Source organism: Anser cygnoides, chromosome 5 (assembly GCF_040182565.1).
Source record: "Anser cygnoides isolate HZ-2024a breed goose chromosome 5, Taihu_goose_T2T_genome, whole genome shotgun sequence".
NCBI lineage: Eukaryota > Metazoa > Chordata > Aves > Anseriformes > Anatidae > Anser > Anser cygnoides.
The window spans coordinates 9,466,867-9,484,362 of NC_089877.1; the positions used below are offsets into that span (position 1 = coordinate 9,466,867).

At 37.8% G+C, this 17,496-nt stretch overlaps 2 protein-coding genes across 3 annotated transcripts in view; one reads left to right on the plus strand and one right to left on the minus strand.

The window, feature by feature from the left end:
* METTL15 (methyltransferase 15, mitochondrial 12S rRNA N4-cytidine) overlaps positions 1-15,155 on the minus strand; it is a 94,406-nt gene extending 79,251 nt beyond the window's left edge. Inside the window, exons 1-2 of one of the 2 annotated variants that reach the window (XM_048052012.2) lie at positions 15,036-15,155; positions 13,675-13,954 (exon numbers count right to left, since the gene is read on the minus strand). In XM_048052012.2, coding sequence (XP_047907969.1) covers positions 13,675-13,938 — 264 coding nt within the window. In that variant the 5' untranslated portion in view covers positions 13,939-13,954; positions 15,036-15,155. Of the gene's footprint in view, positions 1-13,674; positions 13,955-14,671; positions 14,999-15,035 lie in introns of those variants that run through there. The other variant, XM_013177768.3, reaches the window with a different exon arrangement.
* A 261-nt stretch (positions 15,156-15,416) lies between these two features.
* Positions 15,417-17,496, plus strand: part of KIF18A (kinesin family member 18A) — a 42,409-nt gene continuing 40,329 nt past the window's right edge. The window contains exons 1-2 of the mRNA XM_013177767.3: positions 15,417-15,744; positions 16,487-16,644. Coding sequence (XP_013033221.1) covers positions 15,417-15,744; positions 16,487-16,644 — 486 coding nt within the window. The remainder of the gene's footprint in view (positions 15,745-16,486; positions 16,645-17,496) is intronic.

Consider the following 17,496-nt stretch of genomic DNA (forward strand, 5'->3'; position numbering starts at 1 on the left):
AAAAAAAAAAAAAAAGAAAAGTAAACTAAGGGAGGATAATCCTAGGAGAAAGTCTACTCTATTGCTATTCTTGTGAACATCCAAAAAATTAAGCTAGATTTAAAAACAAGACTTCCCGATGGTTCTTTCTGAAATCTTGGCTACAATGTCCGAGCTGCTAAGCCTAGAGTCTCGGAAAAGACCAGCTCTCTTGCTCTCTCAGATCACACTCGAATAGCATTAATACAGAGGGAGCAATCAGTTTGTGCATGCTGAAGAGCAGATAAGAAGTGTCCTGAACCAATGCATGCAACTTGCTGACAAGCCCTAGAGTACATTTCTATAAACAGACTGACAAACCTATCGCTGTTTGTGAACACAACATGCTGTTCACTATCATCTCCAGCTGTAGCTGCACATTCCTGACACTGCCTTTGCATTGGTCCTGTTGTCATAGGCTGTATCAGCTCACTTATTCACCTAAAAACCACTTACAAGTAAAATAAGTTTTGGTATCAGCACACTCCGTGGCTGCACAATCAGCAGAGCAAGAGAGGAAGCGAGACCATACAGCCAGCAGCAAGCAATGCACAGCCATTTGAGGTCTGCCAAGCCATAAGAAAGGCAGCACCAGACAAAGGTTAGATTTTTAGGACTGGAACACAGGCTGAAAAAAGTACAGTCGGAGGGTTAGAACAATCATGATTCTTGCAATTCAGTAGAAGAGAATCTTAAAGCATGTTTTCCCCAGAACCTACGCTAGGATCTAGAAGTCCTAAGACTGAACATGAATTTTTACCTACTGGAAAAGGCTCTAACTCCATGGGGAACAGGCACACTTCATCTCCTTCTCCCAGTTAAATCAGAATGACAACCTACTGAAGATCTGTATTAAGGTATGGTTTCACAGGACGCTAAGCACCAGGGGCAGTGGGAAAGAGTTCTACAGTAATTTCTCATCAGCAAGTCTTTGCATCGCTAGTGCATTTCTCCCAGAATTGGTGCTTACATCCATAAGCCAATTTAACTTAACAGCACAGCACAGAAAAATAACTCAGAAGAAATGCTGTGTTGCTTTATGCCATGTCACTGTCAAAAGCGGAACAGGAACACGCAGAGAGATGGGGATGCACGTGGAACAACAAGGCAAGACTTGAGTGGCAGCAAGCCATTTTGGGTGGCTTACTCCTTTGTGCAACCATGACCTAGACAGCCTGGCTCTTCCAGCAAATCCTGTAGCAATCGACTCCCTCGATTTGAAGTTTATCTTCAAAAGCTAAGCGACAGTGGAAACTACAATACTAATACCGGTACTTAAGGCCCGCACTCGGCTGACAGATGAGCACGGCTGACAGATCAGCACTGGAACCTCTACCACACAGTTCCTGTACAACGCTCAAGAGGTCACTGCACCAAGCAGACAGGGCACGTTACTGGCTCTCATTTTTCTGGCTGTCCAACACATACTAAATCTGCTTTCCAGACATGCTGTGGCTTAACAACTGTATGTGGATGTGACTCCAGAGCAATAAACCAAATACTGAAATTGAGATGTTAACCTCTTTGAAAAAGCAGCAAAGGGGCACTTTTGCTTGGACACCAAAAGATCCTTGCATAATTTTGACATTGATGCTTCAGTAACTAAGTTCTTACAGGAGAAGTAATAATACTCTTACTTTAAAGGAAGCTATAAAAATAAATCCTCAGTAATGAATTTGAATAAATATATCATTGAGGATATATGCAATGACTATCTATGAGGAACTCAAATATTGCAGGGACATAATTCACAAAGCAAAACAAAACTCTGCATTCAAAGCAGCTTTTGAAGAGTGAACAGCAAATAAAGACATGTGGCCTTGTGCAAGAACAGAACAACATAAATAGCTTATTCATTCAGCATCCTCTGGCCATGCCTACTTTAGCAGGCCACTAGAAGATTCTCAAATGGCAAAACAACTCTTTTGTCTGAGATGTTACACACATGCCAATGCAATTTATTTCAGATCAAATCTACTTTGGTTCTTTAGGCTGAACATTTTAATAGTTGGAGAATGAGGTGCCCCCCTGGAATACATCTTCCGGCTTCGTCTGAAAGAAACAGTTTATATACTACCATGTGAACCAAACTACCAACAGAAAGAATCAATACACTCTCTCAAAAACAGATACTTTATTACAGAACTAAAATGGTAATGCAGGTAGACCCTAGTGCTAAAAAAAAATTACCTGTAATATTACTATATATGAATTCAGACATAGCAACCCTCAGTATCAGTTGACTTCAGGTATTTTCTAAGGGGATCACACAAAATATAGAAACAACTGATGCAACCTGGAAAACCTCTCGATGCCATAATTACAACTGACAAAAATTAAAGAAGTTAGTTATCCTCTATTGCATTATTTAAACCCTACAGATGGGAAAAAACAGATTCAGAAAGAAAGACAATTTCATTCCCAGATTCGAACTTTGCTCACATTTAGAATTAAATTAAGACAAAATGTGCCTGTAATTCCCCTTAAAAAAAAAAAAAAAGATTCATGAAATAGTGCAGAGGATTGTATATACTAATTCTTGACAAAGCACATTGCAGAGTTATCACCACTCTTAAAGGAACTATTTGTTCAGCAGATTCTCTGACAACTTTTGCAAAGTCAATCATTTGGAAAATTGTCATGGAAGTATCTGCTTTTCAGTATACCTATCCCAAGTCAACCAGACTCAATTCCTTGAAACTCCTTCACCAGTATCAAACACGTATGCTTAATCATTTAGAGAATGCTTTACATATATTTGATCCATCTCAAACGATCAGCAGCTTTTCTGTGCTACTATTACTGTTGTCAACTCACGACAGATTTTTTTTTTTCAGACTACAATTTTTCTTTTTTTTTTTTCTTTAATATAGTGGTACTCTGATATAGATAAGTCAGAGGACATAAATAGTATCTTTTGTGATAAGATACATTTTTCATATACTTAGTTTTATATGTCTTTTGTAATACCTGTAGTACAGTCATTACAGTATGACTGTATAACTCTGGTCAACTTTGTGTCTCTTGAAAGAGTTAAGATCAGAAATAAAATACAGGCCAATGTGTAATTCAACTTTTTTTTTTTCCTTTAAGTCTGCATCTGTACAAATAATACCTATTCAGCTGGAAACCAATGGTTAGACCAGCAGTTGTATAAATATAGAATATATCCCTGATTTTTTTAAAAAAAAGTTTTGTGTTTTTTTTTTTTATTTACACATTCGCTTGAAAAGATATACTTTATATCCCAGTATACCAACTACAGAACTCCAAAATACTGAAAAAAGTCACCTTACTAAGCACTGTGCTTTTCTATAGGCCAAGAAAACTCAACGTAGTTTATCAACCTAGTGCACTGTTTATGTTTTTATTGTACTAGATCAAATCTGTCTGCAATCCGTAACGATAACTATACTAAAGCCAAGCTCAAAACCGATGAAGAAATTCATAAAGAAAATTATTTATGAAAAATAAGGTAAACTTTTTAATATCTCTCACCAAGAAGTAATTAAAGAAGTACAGCAGAACTTAATTATCTGACAGAGTTTGCAAAATTCCTCAAGACGGGAAATACAACCTGATCATGTCACCACCATAAAATAATCTAGATGAGCTTGAAAAAATTTTATACTGCCTTAAAACACTACAATGAATCACATCTTGGACATCACCCCTAAATGATCCGTGCAACATGAAGGAATCCCACTAGTGTTATTAAGAATGTGTTTATTAGAAAGCTCTCTAAAAAGAACTGTAATATTCAGAAAGAATAAAAACTAACTAATTAAGTGGGAGTTCTGACCAAGTAGGAGTTTAGTACTTCAGAAATAAGTGGTTTACATTCTACTAATAAGAGCTTTTCAATAAGATACAATTTCCCACTTAGAAAAGTTCACTTCATCATCTGCATACCTTCCCTTGAAAACTGCCTGCTTACAAATTCAAGGCCAGTAAAGAGGTCTGCATTCAGTCCTGTTGAACAGTTACTCATCTGCAAAATTCTTTATTGAAAATAAACATTCTCTACTCAAACAAAATATACACCATCTCCCCCCATTTCATAACTTTCCTGATTTCAGAGAATGATATCTTAAAATTAAAAGTGTTTAATCAGATCATATTTCTAGAACTACCAGAAATTTAGAGCTATTTTTGGTTAAAAAAAATCAATAAAAAGGATTTATCAATTTGAGATCATTTTTTTCTCAATGACATTAGCAGTTCAGTCACCAAAATACTAGCATGTAGCAATTACCCATGAGAAAACAGAAGACTTCTATGAATCTTTCCCCTCTTCTCCTGTCAGTGGGTACACCTGCTGCTAGAAAGAGTGACATCTGTTATAAGAACATACCTCATATAAGCAGAAAGATATACAGCATCTCAAAGGAAGAACTTCAGATGAAACTTGAAATGCGAAGTACCAAAGTCTAGTTGCCTATCCGTGATTAATCCCAAAGCAAATATCTATAAACTTTATGGTTTTTTTTCAGTTCTATTGAAAAAACTACTCTTCAGTTGATTCAAGTTTTAGCTTAAGATGGATAAGGCTCTTCCATCTTCCTAATTTACCCTAAATTTGTTTACTTCACCTACCACTAATACACTCATAGCAAGGATTATCTGGTTTTACACAATGACCTAAGAACTTACGTCTTCAATTCCTGTTAAATATACAAAAATTAAAGAGGCATACTTGTTTTATATGACTGCCAAAAGGCAGGGCTTTTAACATTATTTTAAATAAAATGGATTGTTAAAAAAATGTTGGCACAGTGAGACATGCTATAAAAGTTGGTTACTCATGGGATCATAAAGATTTGTTAGTAGAGAAATTTACTTTTAAAGAAATGCTAGAAGGGTTTTAGTATTTCTCTAAACAAATTAAGAGAATGCACATGCTTAAAATCACAGCTGAAAAAATTATTAAAACATACATTTCCCTGTTATCCACATGCAAATAAGAAAAATTACCCTAGAACTAAGAAAATGAGAGGTCAAAGATACTCCTGCATTTTTATCAGGATCTTTTTATACCACTGCAATTTACTGGGAAGTATTATTTAATCTTTAGCATATTAATAATCTTTCCTTCATCTTATGAAAATATAAAACATTTCACAAAGATATTCTGTTTCATAAGGTAAATCAGCCATCTGTTTTTAACCTAGACAGCATATGTTTTGATTCTTAACTTTTGTTTCAAAACCTGCATTGCCATACATAAGGGAAAACACTATTACAAAGCTAGAGAACCACACAAAACATAGACACCTAGATAATCTGAAGGCCTTAGCCCCAGTCTTGAAAAAGCTGCACTTTGCATTTGCATTCTGTTACTCCTATGGGGAACTCTAAGAATGAAACATGACTTAGTACTTGAGTTCTAATATCATCTCATCTTCAATAAGAAAAAAAAAAAAAAAAAGCTGTCATCTTTATATAAAGTTATTCAACAAAAAGTGAGAAAAAAGAGCTTCTGAAAAATAAAAATATGTGGCAAAAAGTGATCAAGGTCACCCTCTAGAGTAAAGCAGTCAATTCCAATTTTCCCTGCAGCTGCAGTTCAACATGTTGAAAACATGTGCAATATAAACCAAGTTCTCCAAACCTTTGCATGCACTACCATGAAAGTGATGTTGATGACACTGATATGAAATGTATGTGCAGCTACCTTCTATACACTACACTAAGCCACAGATCAGCAGAGGCGCAATTTCCACTTCAGCCAAATCTTGCTCAAGTACAGAAGAGCTGAACTTGACAGTGAAAGTAATATAGAGGGTATAAAAGGTTTTATGCCTCATGGCATCACCCGTTGAAAAATAAAGATGACCAAAAAAATCTTAGTGTTCTGTAATCTTGCAAATGGCAATATACTGTACCATACACACCATTTTTTCAGTATCTACTGGGGAGAGGAGAAAGAAGCAAATAAAGTACACGGCAAACACCAATTTTAGTTGCTAGCAAGAAACAACTATCATTTCTACCTAGCACAAGTCTTTCATCTATGTACAACGTTACGAGTAACTTCAAAAACGTAAGAACTGATACAACTGGACTGCAATTTTCTTTTTTCCAAAACCACATTATATGATGGCACCTATGAGAAACGTAGGAAATGATAAAAAGTGGTTTATACTGCAGATCTAGCAATTTACACTACAAAAAGAAATCCAAATAAATACTTGGCACGTTGTAGGAAAACAACGTTCTCACATAATACATCTTATTAACTGCAATATAAAATGATTTTCCAGTACCCGTCTATTCAACAACCCAACACAATGCTGCCATTACTAGCCATTTTTTAAATTCATCTGTTTGGTACATTAACAGAGGATACTACTAAGCTGTACTAGTATACAGTTGAAACACCTGCAAGATCACAGACTAGGTCTACATATTCAAGCACAACAGTAACTTGCGCTTTCTATCAACAACATTCCAACTACATCATTCCACACGGAAAGGAAAAAACGGTATTACAAGTACGGTATTTTGAAGCTCTCAATCAATCAATCATTCAATATCCTCAAAAATAATTTCAAATATATTTTCTTTGTAAGGGTCCAATCATAAGGGATTGCTAAATAGGAAACAGCAATTTCATAGGCAAGACAATCCTTTCTTCACTTATGAACATGTTATGCATTAAAACAAGAAAAGGCAGTTTACCTCCTCTTGGTTATTGTTTAACCTTCTTTACTAATTTTTAAGACTCCATACCTTTACTTCTGATCTCGATTCTCCAGAACATACCAGAATATTCCACACGCAAATATCAGCAATTTATCTTACAATACGTTATGGCTTTCACGGTCAGCAGCCACAAGTCCTTCGTAGAAGACCAACAAGTGTTCATTAAGTGGTAAACCACGCTGATCCTCAGAGGTTGAGAAGCAAAGAGAGCTGTGCCGCAGACCCTCTGTTGCACACCAAGTGGCATTCCTTGCACAGTGCAAAACCTGACAGCCAAATTCTATGTTTCATGTAACTGAGTCAAACATCCAGCAAGCCACCAGATCTAGTGGAAGGTGTCCTTGGCTTGGGTTGGAACTAGACAGTCTTGAAGGTCCCTTCCAACCCAAGCCATTCTGTGATTCTGTTACTGGCAGGATTTTTTTTTCCCCCAGTGTTGGGGAAAAAAAAAAAAAAAAGAGCCCTTCCCCCTTAAATTGGAGGTAAACCAAGCAAACACAAACCACAATCACTTGCCTTTGTCACCTGCTTTTAGAGAGCTCTACTAGGCCTCACTTCAGTATGCATTATTTACTTTACTCGTTTTCCTAAGAGTAATGCTGTCTGGAATGAGATTTAATGACATTATGACTCAAGCACACCATTATTAACATTTCCATATGAAATTAAAATTTGAATCTCTGAATGACTTCAGCTAATCACTAGACTTAGCAAGGCAGAGTTGATTTCCTCAGCTGTCTTGGAAAAAAACTTCTTTCCTCAATTATAACAAAGGAGATATTTAAGATGCAATGAAAATTTTACAACTGCTCAACTGCAAATCTAATCTGTTCTTTCATATTTATGGTCAGTGACTCCAAAAAAGTCATGTAGACATTTTGGATACATCTTGGCTCCAAGGTGCCCACCGCAATTTTACCATAGATAATATTAGATAACACAACTTGTTATAAAGAGGGACCCTGGAGCAATATTAGTTGATTTCAGTGTTTTTAAGTATACACTTTTAAAAATACTTTTTAAAGTGTTCTTCCAAGGTGCTGAGTACCAGCAAACACCACTTGAACAAATAGAGATGTGCTCAAACTCTGGGAAGAAGAAAAAATAGTAAGAAACAGACCACACATTCAGATGATTTCAGATACCCATTAATTTTACACATCAAATTTGGTAGTTTAACCTTTGAATTATTTCTTTATGCAGAACAAGCCTGCACAAACCTAATCAAAACAGAATTATCTTAAATAGAAATACAAGAGAAAAAAACTGCAGACCTTTCCCATACTACAATTATGATCTTAAACCCCTAGTAATATTTTGTGGTAGAAAGTCTGTATTCCTGTTTGCAAACCAGAATTCAAATGTTTAATAAGAAAGCTTAGCCAAAAGGCTGACTAAGTAAGGCACACAGTACTAGATGGGGAGGAAATGAGTAGCTACATATATTAATTATCACCCTTTCTGGGATCACAGGCTCACTCAAGTTAAAATTTAAAGGGCTTAGATTACTTTCTGGTGAATTTTATTAGTTTTCCCCAAGAGGTGCAAAGACTAATGCTGTCACAACAGAAAAGGAGAGCACACCCAGCGTCATTACAAGCTGAGTCACCCCAAAGCATTGAATCTTGCTTTATTATAACACAGACTCTTAAATAGTCTCCTGAAACACTATCATTCGTTATGCGATAGAGTGATAACAGCAAGCTAACACAGTATTACAATAAAATGAAATCTGGCGCATCTGTGGAGTTGATCTCAGTAGGCAGACCAAGTTCCCTTGTTGGTCTCTTTGGAGACAGCAGCTGCAGGCTTCCCTTCCCCTACTGCAATAGAGAAAGATGCACAACAAAGTTGGTGAGAACTGTCTTTTTGTTGTTGCTGATGATAACATTTAGATTTGCCTGCTGAGAGCCATGCTGCAGGTGGGAAGAAGAGGTGGTTGGGCGGACATCCAAGAATTATAACCAAAAGACTCTTCCCTGTGCAGCTGTAGCCATCAACCTACTCTTCCCACCCTACCTCCCTCAAGTTTTTGAATTAGTTTCTCTCTGCAGTGCAAAATCTTCAAGTCCTATAGAAACTAAACTCTGAGGGGACTTCTTGACTGTGCCTTGTTCATACCTTGCCATTTTTCAGCCCCAGTACAGGAGTACTTTTCACTTCCTGATGTCAAGGGTCTAAGCACACAGCAGTACCAGCTTCAAAACAGAACAGATGTGCAGCCCTCTCAAATAAATCATGTGTTTTAATTTGCCTGTCATTAGGCAAGTTATGATCCCTGTATTTTTTCAGGACCCACTACAGTAGACAGCAAAGCAAGGAACTCCAGATAATTAAGGGTATGACTGGATTTTCTCCACCTCCTCAACTAACAAGTTACTCATAAATACCATCTCCCAACTTGTTTTCTTCCCTGTCCCCATTTTTCCTCTCAGGATGGAACTCACCCAGATCCAGATACTGCAAAACTTGTATGACATCAACTGCCACTAGATTTTTAATATTCATTCCATTGTCTTACTGCCTTCTTTAAACTGCTCTTCACAGCAATGTGAAGCACACTTGCATCAGTTAAACTTATGCAAATGAGGTCTGTTATTTCAAATCCTTCTGTAAACACATGCTCTATAAGAACAGGCATTATTATTACACAATAACAGGTATTTGGAGAGACTACCTTGTGCATATCTTAGTAGAAATCCTTGGAAACTATTTTCCATTTTCAAACGCTACCTTCAAAAGTGGTGTTTTTTTGGTGAAAGGAATGTTTTTGGTGAAAAGAATATTTTCAAGTATTTTTTACTTCTTGAAGTATAATTTTAGTCAAATATTTTCAACAGTACTCTCAACCCGAAATAGAGATTCATTTAGCAAGTTTCCTATTACACATCGCAGAAAATGTTTCACAAACATACGCGCTCTACACACTTTTTATCACACATTTCCTTACACAGCTCTGATCCAAAACCTGGCTAGTTTTTTTCATAAATTCACAATAAACACAACCAGGAAATCAGGCAAGATAGGAGTGACTGAAATGGTAGATGGTATATAGAACTACACGATCTGCTAAAATAAATCTCAATACCCACAGTAACACTGAAGGACCACAGAAAAAGCAGTCTGTAATTTTAAGAATATTTTCGGAGTATCTCAACATTACATTCCTTGTCTTTTGCAAATCTCAGTGCCTTTTTTCCTGTTTTACAAAAACTTGTCTATATAATCACTATATACATCATTGTGCTGTTGCCACAGGAAAATTAACCATACAATTTGCATGTGGCAAGATATTTTCAGCATGCTTCCCATGAAAAAGATAAAGTAGGTCTACTGCTTTTTGTCAGTAGACCTACGTTCATTTCACAATTCAAGGGAAAAACGGGTTTAAATGATAGAAACAGTTACATAGTACATGGAATGTTGCACTTTTCCAAAACAAGCATTTCAGCATTTATCTCATGATGTAATGAGTACTTTATGCCAAGCTTGGTATTTTGGCTGCACCCTACAAAATGCCTCATACAACTCGAGAACTCAGAATTCATTTTTCCAGGTCCCTTTTCAAACTCCTATTTATCTTGGAGGCACTGCGAAACACTTGAATTTTGGGAGCCTTTACTGTAAATGCATTGTTCCAGCCAAATCATTTGCAGATGGCTTTGGAAGTACTACGATAAGTACGCTGGCCACCAACATAGCCACAGAACTATTTATACACCGTGACACTTGGAAACCCTTCGAACAAAACAGAAGGCCACACTGCAGGGTGCTGTACAGAGGAAGGTTCTTTTTTGTCCTTAAGAGCTTATATTCAGTATAAGGCAAAAAAAGAAAAGGAATATTATCATATGGACATGGATATAAAGAAACCAAGACGACAACTTCAGAAGAATAGATTCTGCTTTTGCACGCCAGCAGTCCATCTCACCTTCATCTGATTGACTGTCACCCATTATTTGGCTAACTAGCTCCACGCATTAGGAAGGAAACAACGATGCTCTGGGTCAGCAACATCCAACAGTGGCAACAGAACTTCAGAAAGTGATAAACTACTGTCTTCAAACCAATTACAGAGCTCAAACAATACTTCAGAGATAAAAGATCTATATGAGACTGTCAGCAGTATTTGATATTTCCTTCTTTACTTTAGAAGGCCATGCTCACACACGTTCTCAGCTGAAAAAATATTTTGACATTTGGATGCATGAAAATAGAAGCTGTCACAAGAACAATGAAATATAGACCTGAAAGACTGAAAGGAAAGCTCATGGCAAAGCTGGACGTTTAAGAAATTTCTGTCTTTTTCTAGAAGCTAGATGTCCCTAATACATTATTTCAACAACAACAACAAAAAGATAGCCCTTCCACGCAAGCTGGGTAGTAAAAACATAAAAATCAAAGAGGGTACCTTAAGAAGATGCAAGCCAAGATCTGTTTGAGGAATAACAACTTTTTTTTTTTTTTTTTTTAAGGTAAAAACAGCATAATATGCTAAAAAGATCATCTAATATTAACTGTTTCTGGTGAGTCACTGAAAGACTGGAGAAAAGGGAACAGGCTCATTCGTTCTTTCTCACCACCAGTTTGATCACCGACCATTTCATTTACAGACATAAAAAGGAAACACTTCCAGAATTGTCCTAACTTAAATGATACTCCTAGAGCTTACCATATCTCCGTTCTAGACTATTGTATACAATTATATTTAATGTAACCCCATAGATGTCACCAGCTTACAAGTTCTGCCATTAAATCTAAGTAGGGTACGATATTTAGTTTTGTTCTAGCTGAAGTTTAAATATTATACATAGTGGGGTGTTTGTGCTGGACTACCAAAATAGTTTCCTAGAGTTTTGCAGTTCGTAAGAACCCTTGTTAGAAGACACTCATAAGAATGATTAAAATTTTGAAGTTTCATACTAAAACTCACTACTGTTGAAATCGTCTTATCGCTACAGCTTTATGACGTTAAAGACAGTAGCTAGCAACTGTTGCAAAAGAAAAAATAGGAAAAAGTAAGGTGAAAATGAGAAAAACATACTTGCAGATGTACATTTTGAAGATGTTCATTTTGAAAAGGTACGTTCAGTTCTTTGCTACTTTCAAAGCTCAAGAGAACAGGGAAAACTCAATCTGCCCCAAGAACTGCAAGACCTGTGGTCAAGTACACGTAAAGAATGCTAACAGACTAAGGCTAAAATGTAGTTTAGTCAACAGAGTAAGCTTAAGAGGGAAATTACTGGTGTCTGGATTTACTGCAACAGACTTTTCATTGAGAAGTAAGGTAGATCAGTAAAAACTAATTTGTATAATGTGTTTCCAAGAAAGGACTACCAAACGGACTTTGTAGAAACAAGATCTAAAGCAGTAAAAGGAGACGCAAAGCTACGTGGAACTACTATTGCTTAAATCCCTGACAGATTCCACAAAGATGTCAGTCAACAGGAATATTCAGTAGGAGGGTACTATCTTGATCTCACTTGTGACTCACTCTTAAAGTAACATTTACCCTCTTAGCAATCCCGTAACTAAAATGAAAAACCCATTCACTGATCAAAAGCATAGGGAGAATGTTCTCTTTCTAACTGGACTTTTTATCTATTGGCAACTCCTTGCCTTAGGACATTACAAGAAATAAAGGCCCAAATCAACTTCTTCTCATAACAAAGAATATAACTGTCTTAAAACTGAGTAAAGGAAACCTTTGTGTATGTAGGAGAGAAGGTAGAAAAGCAAAATCCAGGATATGAACATTGTTTCCTGCTCAAAACAGCAAAAACACATTCATGGCCTTCCTAGTCATGACTTCAACCGTAAAACATAAATTGATGCAACAGTCACAGTTCTACACCCATGTTAACGTAAATTGTACCACCATTTGTGCAATGAAAAGCAGTCTCCATCTTTGTTTAGAATTGCTCCAACGATGCTTGCTTTAGCAAGACTCAGTTGACACACTGTGCCCTTTTGCACACTACTTATTTTCAAGATTTCACTCTTCATAAAGTGCTGCAAATACATCATTTAGTGTCTTTTTTTAGAAAAAGAAAAATTGAAGTTAGGTTTTCATTTTCAATTATGCTAAAAAGGTTAGTCATATTATAAATACATCTGTTCAAGATAACACACTGGTGTTCTTATGACTGGCATTAAGGGTTAACCACTAGCACAGGAATCTCTGCAAAGCAACATATATACACGTGAAAAAATCCCACCCCAATAATAAGGTATTTTACATTCATAAATATTTAAACACTCAAAAAGCCTTCAGAGACCAGTGTTCTCTAGAGTTTATAAACAGGAATAGTTTCTATTGTAAGTTCAACTCAAAAAAAAAAAAAAAAAAACCTGTTTCTGTATCAACAACCAAATTTGAATAAATAGTCCCTCCATTAGCCTTAATTCTTATTTTAGTACAAACTTACACAACTGAAAAACCTTTACATGTAACGTCACAATTTATACGTTCCTTGTGTGAAAATTTCGTCATAGTTCTAAAGTTTAGTGATGGGGCGTGATTAGTCAGTTTGGTTCTTGGATTCAATGATCTTGGTGGTCTCTATTCCAACCTAAATGATTCTATCACGATTTTTTTAATACCTATATACTTTCTATATCTCTTATACAAAAAGAAGAGAGCTCTTCACAAAGTGACGATATAAGAATTCCCTGCTACTGTTAGTAATTAACGCAACCCTCGAAATGCACAAAAACAATTTAGAAAGATAGCTTATTTGGCCCTATTGGTTAAATGCAGGCATACAGATTTCTATTATTTTAAATAGAAAAACATCATTCAAATTGCAAAACATTTTAGACACTTCAAAAGGTGGAACGGAGTCTTAAAGAGCACCCCTTTATTTCTCTAAACAAGTTATCACTATACTGCACAGATCTTTCTGCTGGATAACTACTGAATCATGGATGCTAATCAATTATTTAACTCACCTGGCCTGACTGTGGGGATAAACAATTAACAACCTCCTCCAGCATCACTGGTACGTGTAATCTTCCAAAATTTTTGCTTTCTGTACATTGAGACAACCCTTCAGTTTCATTTTTTTGTACGGCTTGGTCCTTTAACTCACAGTCTGAAAAACGTTCTGCTGAAGAATGGATCCTTCTGGTTAAAGTAGCTACCTTTACCGAATTCGCTTTTACATTGCACAGAAACAAACATCTGTAAACTTGGCACAGACGCTGGGATAACATTTTGGAGTTGATCGACCTAGAAAAACAGCAGACGTTGGGAGTTACTTTCAAACAAATATTTAAAACAGAAGGTTTGTTTTTTTTTTAAAAAAAAAAAAAAAGGAATAAGATAGGTGGCTTTGCAGAAGTGTCATGCCAGCAAAGAGTCTTGAGAATCCCTCACTTCAACTTTTATCAGAAGTTTGAAGCTCATCTGCCAATCAATCATATCTGAGCAACAATGGTTTTCTTTCCATAAGGAGCCCCTCCCTCCTTTTCCCTGACATTGCTAGGACTCTAACGGTGTTCAAACGCCTCAGAGATGCTCACACTAAATGACTAACCACATCTGAGCGCAACCAAAACTGGGACTTAGCTGTCATATTGTTCCCAGCTCTAGCAGGCACAGTGAGACACCTGCTCTGCAGGAGCGCTCTGGTTGCTAAGTTCAATGCATTTGTAGTTAGAACAGGCACAGAGGAATCAAAGAGAAGTATTTCAAGTAGTGCTTTAGTTACTGCCACAATCAACGCACGCAGTAAAAAATAAGCTACAAATTGAAACACATTAAAAATCAGTTGAAACATAGGTAACAATAAAGCTTTATTTACAAAGCATCGCCCTTGCTAACACTGCCTGCAGTAACATATTCCATGCCCTCACTTGCTGGGCAGAACAACTCCAAACTTTGACGTGAGACACTTAAAAAAAATAAAATAAATAAATAGATAAAACTGCGGCCCTGTATTTATACCGTTAATATTGTAACTGGAGACACGCCACAGTGTAACCTTGAAGAGACGACTTAGGAGCGTTTTACAGCCGCTCTAGAGAACTGACTGCGTGGACGGCGAGAAGCCCGGCAAGGAGCCCCTCACGCCACCTGGGGCTGCTAAAGCCCCCAGAAGCGTTACCCGCACGGAGGGGTACGCTCGGCTCCCACCCGCTGCTCTACGCAGCCAGGGGACTCCGCTCCGCTCCTGCCCGCGGGCACGGCCCGCACCAGCGGCCCACAGCGCGCGGCCGCGGGCAGGAGCCGGAGCCGGAGCCGGAGCCGGAGCCGGAGCCGGAGCCCCCCCCAGCCCCGCGCACGGTGCGCGCACCCGCCACGCACTTACCGTTAGCGCCGTCGCCCCGCTGGCGTCACGGCGGCGGCGGCCAATGAGCAGGCGGGGGGGGGCGGGCCGCTCGGGTTTGAATTCGGCGGCCGGGCAGGGCGGCCGTTGGCGCGGGCCTGAGGTGAGGGGCGGCCGGTGGGGACGGGCTGGGCCGGTGGCGGGCAGCGGGCCTCAGGGCAATGCTGCCCGCGCAGGGGGCAGGCTGGAGGCCGGGGTGCCGGTCCCTCGGCTGGCTCCGGGCACTCCCGCGGTCTCGCCTCGTTCCCGTGTGTATGTTTCAACTACCAGACCTTCACTAGATCTGTCAGTTACAGGAAAGATTCAGCTGCTCGGTCTGAGGGAGTCCTGGAAGCAAAGTGGGAGAAAGCAAGGACCGTTGTTATGTCTGCTGCGAAGGAGGAGGATGTCTGTAATCACGTGAAAGTGGTAGTTCGCGTCCGCCCGGAGTCGCAAAAGGAAAAAGATGGCAACTTCAGCAAAGTTGTTCATGTCGTTGACCAACATATGCTGGTCTTTGATCCCAAGGAAGAAGAAGTTGGCTTTTTTCACAGGAAGAAACTGGTCCATAGGGATATTAACAAAAGAGCAAAGAAAGATCTTAAATTTGTGTTTGACGCTGTTTTTGCTGAAAGCTCATCCCAGCTGGAAGTCTTTGAGCATACTACTAAAAGTGTCCTTGATGGCTTCCTAAATGGTTATAACTGTACAGGTAACTTTGCTATTTATCTCTTTCAATTCAAAAAATTCACTGTGTTCTATGAAGTTTCTACCGTTGTATCTATCTGCTGCAGAGGCCTTAAAAAGACTGACATTTAAATAAAGCATTTTGTTTTAATTAGTAGATAGGAGAGGTTGACCCTGCTTATGGAAGATAAGATAGCTATGCTCTCTTTTGAGAAAGTGTTCTTGTTAGGGTTATAACAGACTTCAGAACTAGATCTGAAATAAGCGTGCTTACAAGAGGACTCTTCAGGAAAGAGTTATTTAACCAGAAACTGTTTAGTTGTTTTACTGAAGGTGTTCACCTGTTTTATGAACTTTTCTTTTCAAGAGCTTGTCTTCTAAATTGGCAATAAAACATTGTAAGGGAAATGCAATAGGTACCTGCAGTAAGTTCATGGTTTAGTGTTAAGAGAGTAAAGAATTAATATTTGTCATTTAAGTTGTCTGTGATTGAACTTTGAACTGAAAATGAAAAAAGAAATGACGTTGGAATAGTTTTCTGATGATTATAGGATCATTAAGGTTGGAAAAGATCTCCAAGATCATCTGGTCCAACCATTCTCCTACGACCACTACAATAGCTGTAAAAGGCAAAGCGTGAGAGATTTGATTGGCTTATGAAAACAGCTGTACAATATGATAGATATGTGAATGTTCATTTGAAGCTTGTGTTCCTGATTGGCTTGACTTACTGGTACAAAGTATGTGTTTTTTCTCTTAAAATTCAGTGCTTGCGTATGGTGCAACAGGAGCCGGAAAGACTCACACAATGCTAGGTTCTCCTGAAGATCCTGGAGTCATGTATTTAACCATGATGGCACTTTATAATTGCATGGACCAAATAAAAGAAGATAAAATATGCAATGTTGCTGTGTCTTATTTAGAGGTAAGCCAGCTCCTGGATTTGGTATGTTGCATTTAATAAGGTGTATTTTTGTAAATAAGACTTTTTTTTTTCTTCCCTTACTCCCTTCACCCTTCTTATAAACTGTTTTGGAACTTCACAAAATCTGTCCCTGATAGGCCAGGAACTGAACTGTGCTCTGCACATTAGATGTCATTTGTAGGTACCTGTTACTGTCTTACAGAAGCCTTCCCAAAAAGGCCAGTCTCTTCTAGCATACTAATTAAACCATAATGATTCCTGTCTTGCTGATAAGTTGAGTTTCTCTGAGCCTCTGTTAATGTGTACAAAGAAAATCTTGTCAGAGCTATATTTCAGGACTTAAAGATAAAATGCTGTAGACGCTGAAATTGCACAAGTAAATAATATTTAATACTTTTTCAGTAATGTTAATTTCTATGAAGATTTCAGTTCAGTTTTACTGTATCCCATATGAATGAAGTTTTTCAATTAGATCTGCTATGCTACTGTTTAGCTTTCTACAAATATTCCTGTTGTTATTTGCTGTTGGCTTTTCCTTTCCTGTCTCCATCTTTTTTGCATCACAGTTCCGTTCTTACAAGCAGCTGTCTTGGCAGTGCTATAAAGCAGGAGTAGCAAAATTATTCCTATATTCTAGCCCCCACAAAGTCATAGTGGAGGAGTAGTTAGTAACAAGGGGGAGGGAGGGTGGGAAAAAATGTGCTATTTCAAGTGCTTCCAAAGACTAAGAATTAAAGCAATTAAGTACTTTAACAGAACTATTTTTGGATTAAGTCTCACTGAAGTGTATATATTATGAAGTGTAGTAGGTGATAATCAACGCTTCATATTCACACTTGGTGCAAAATCATT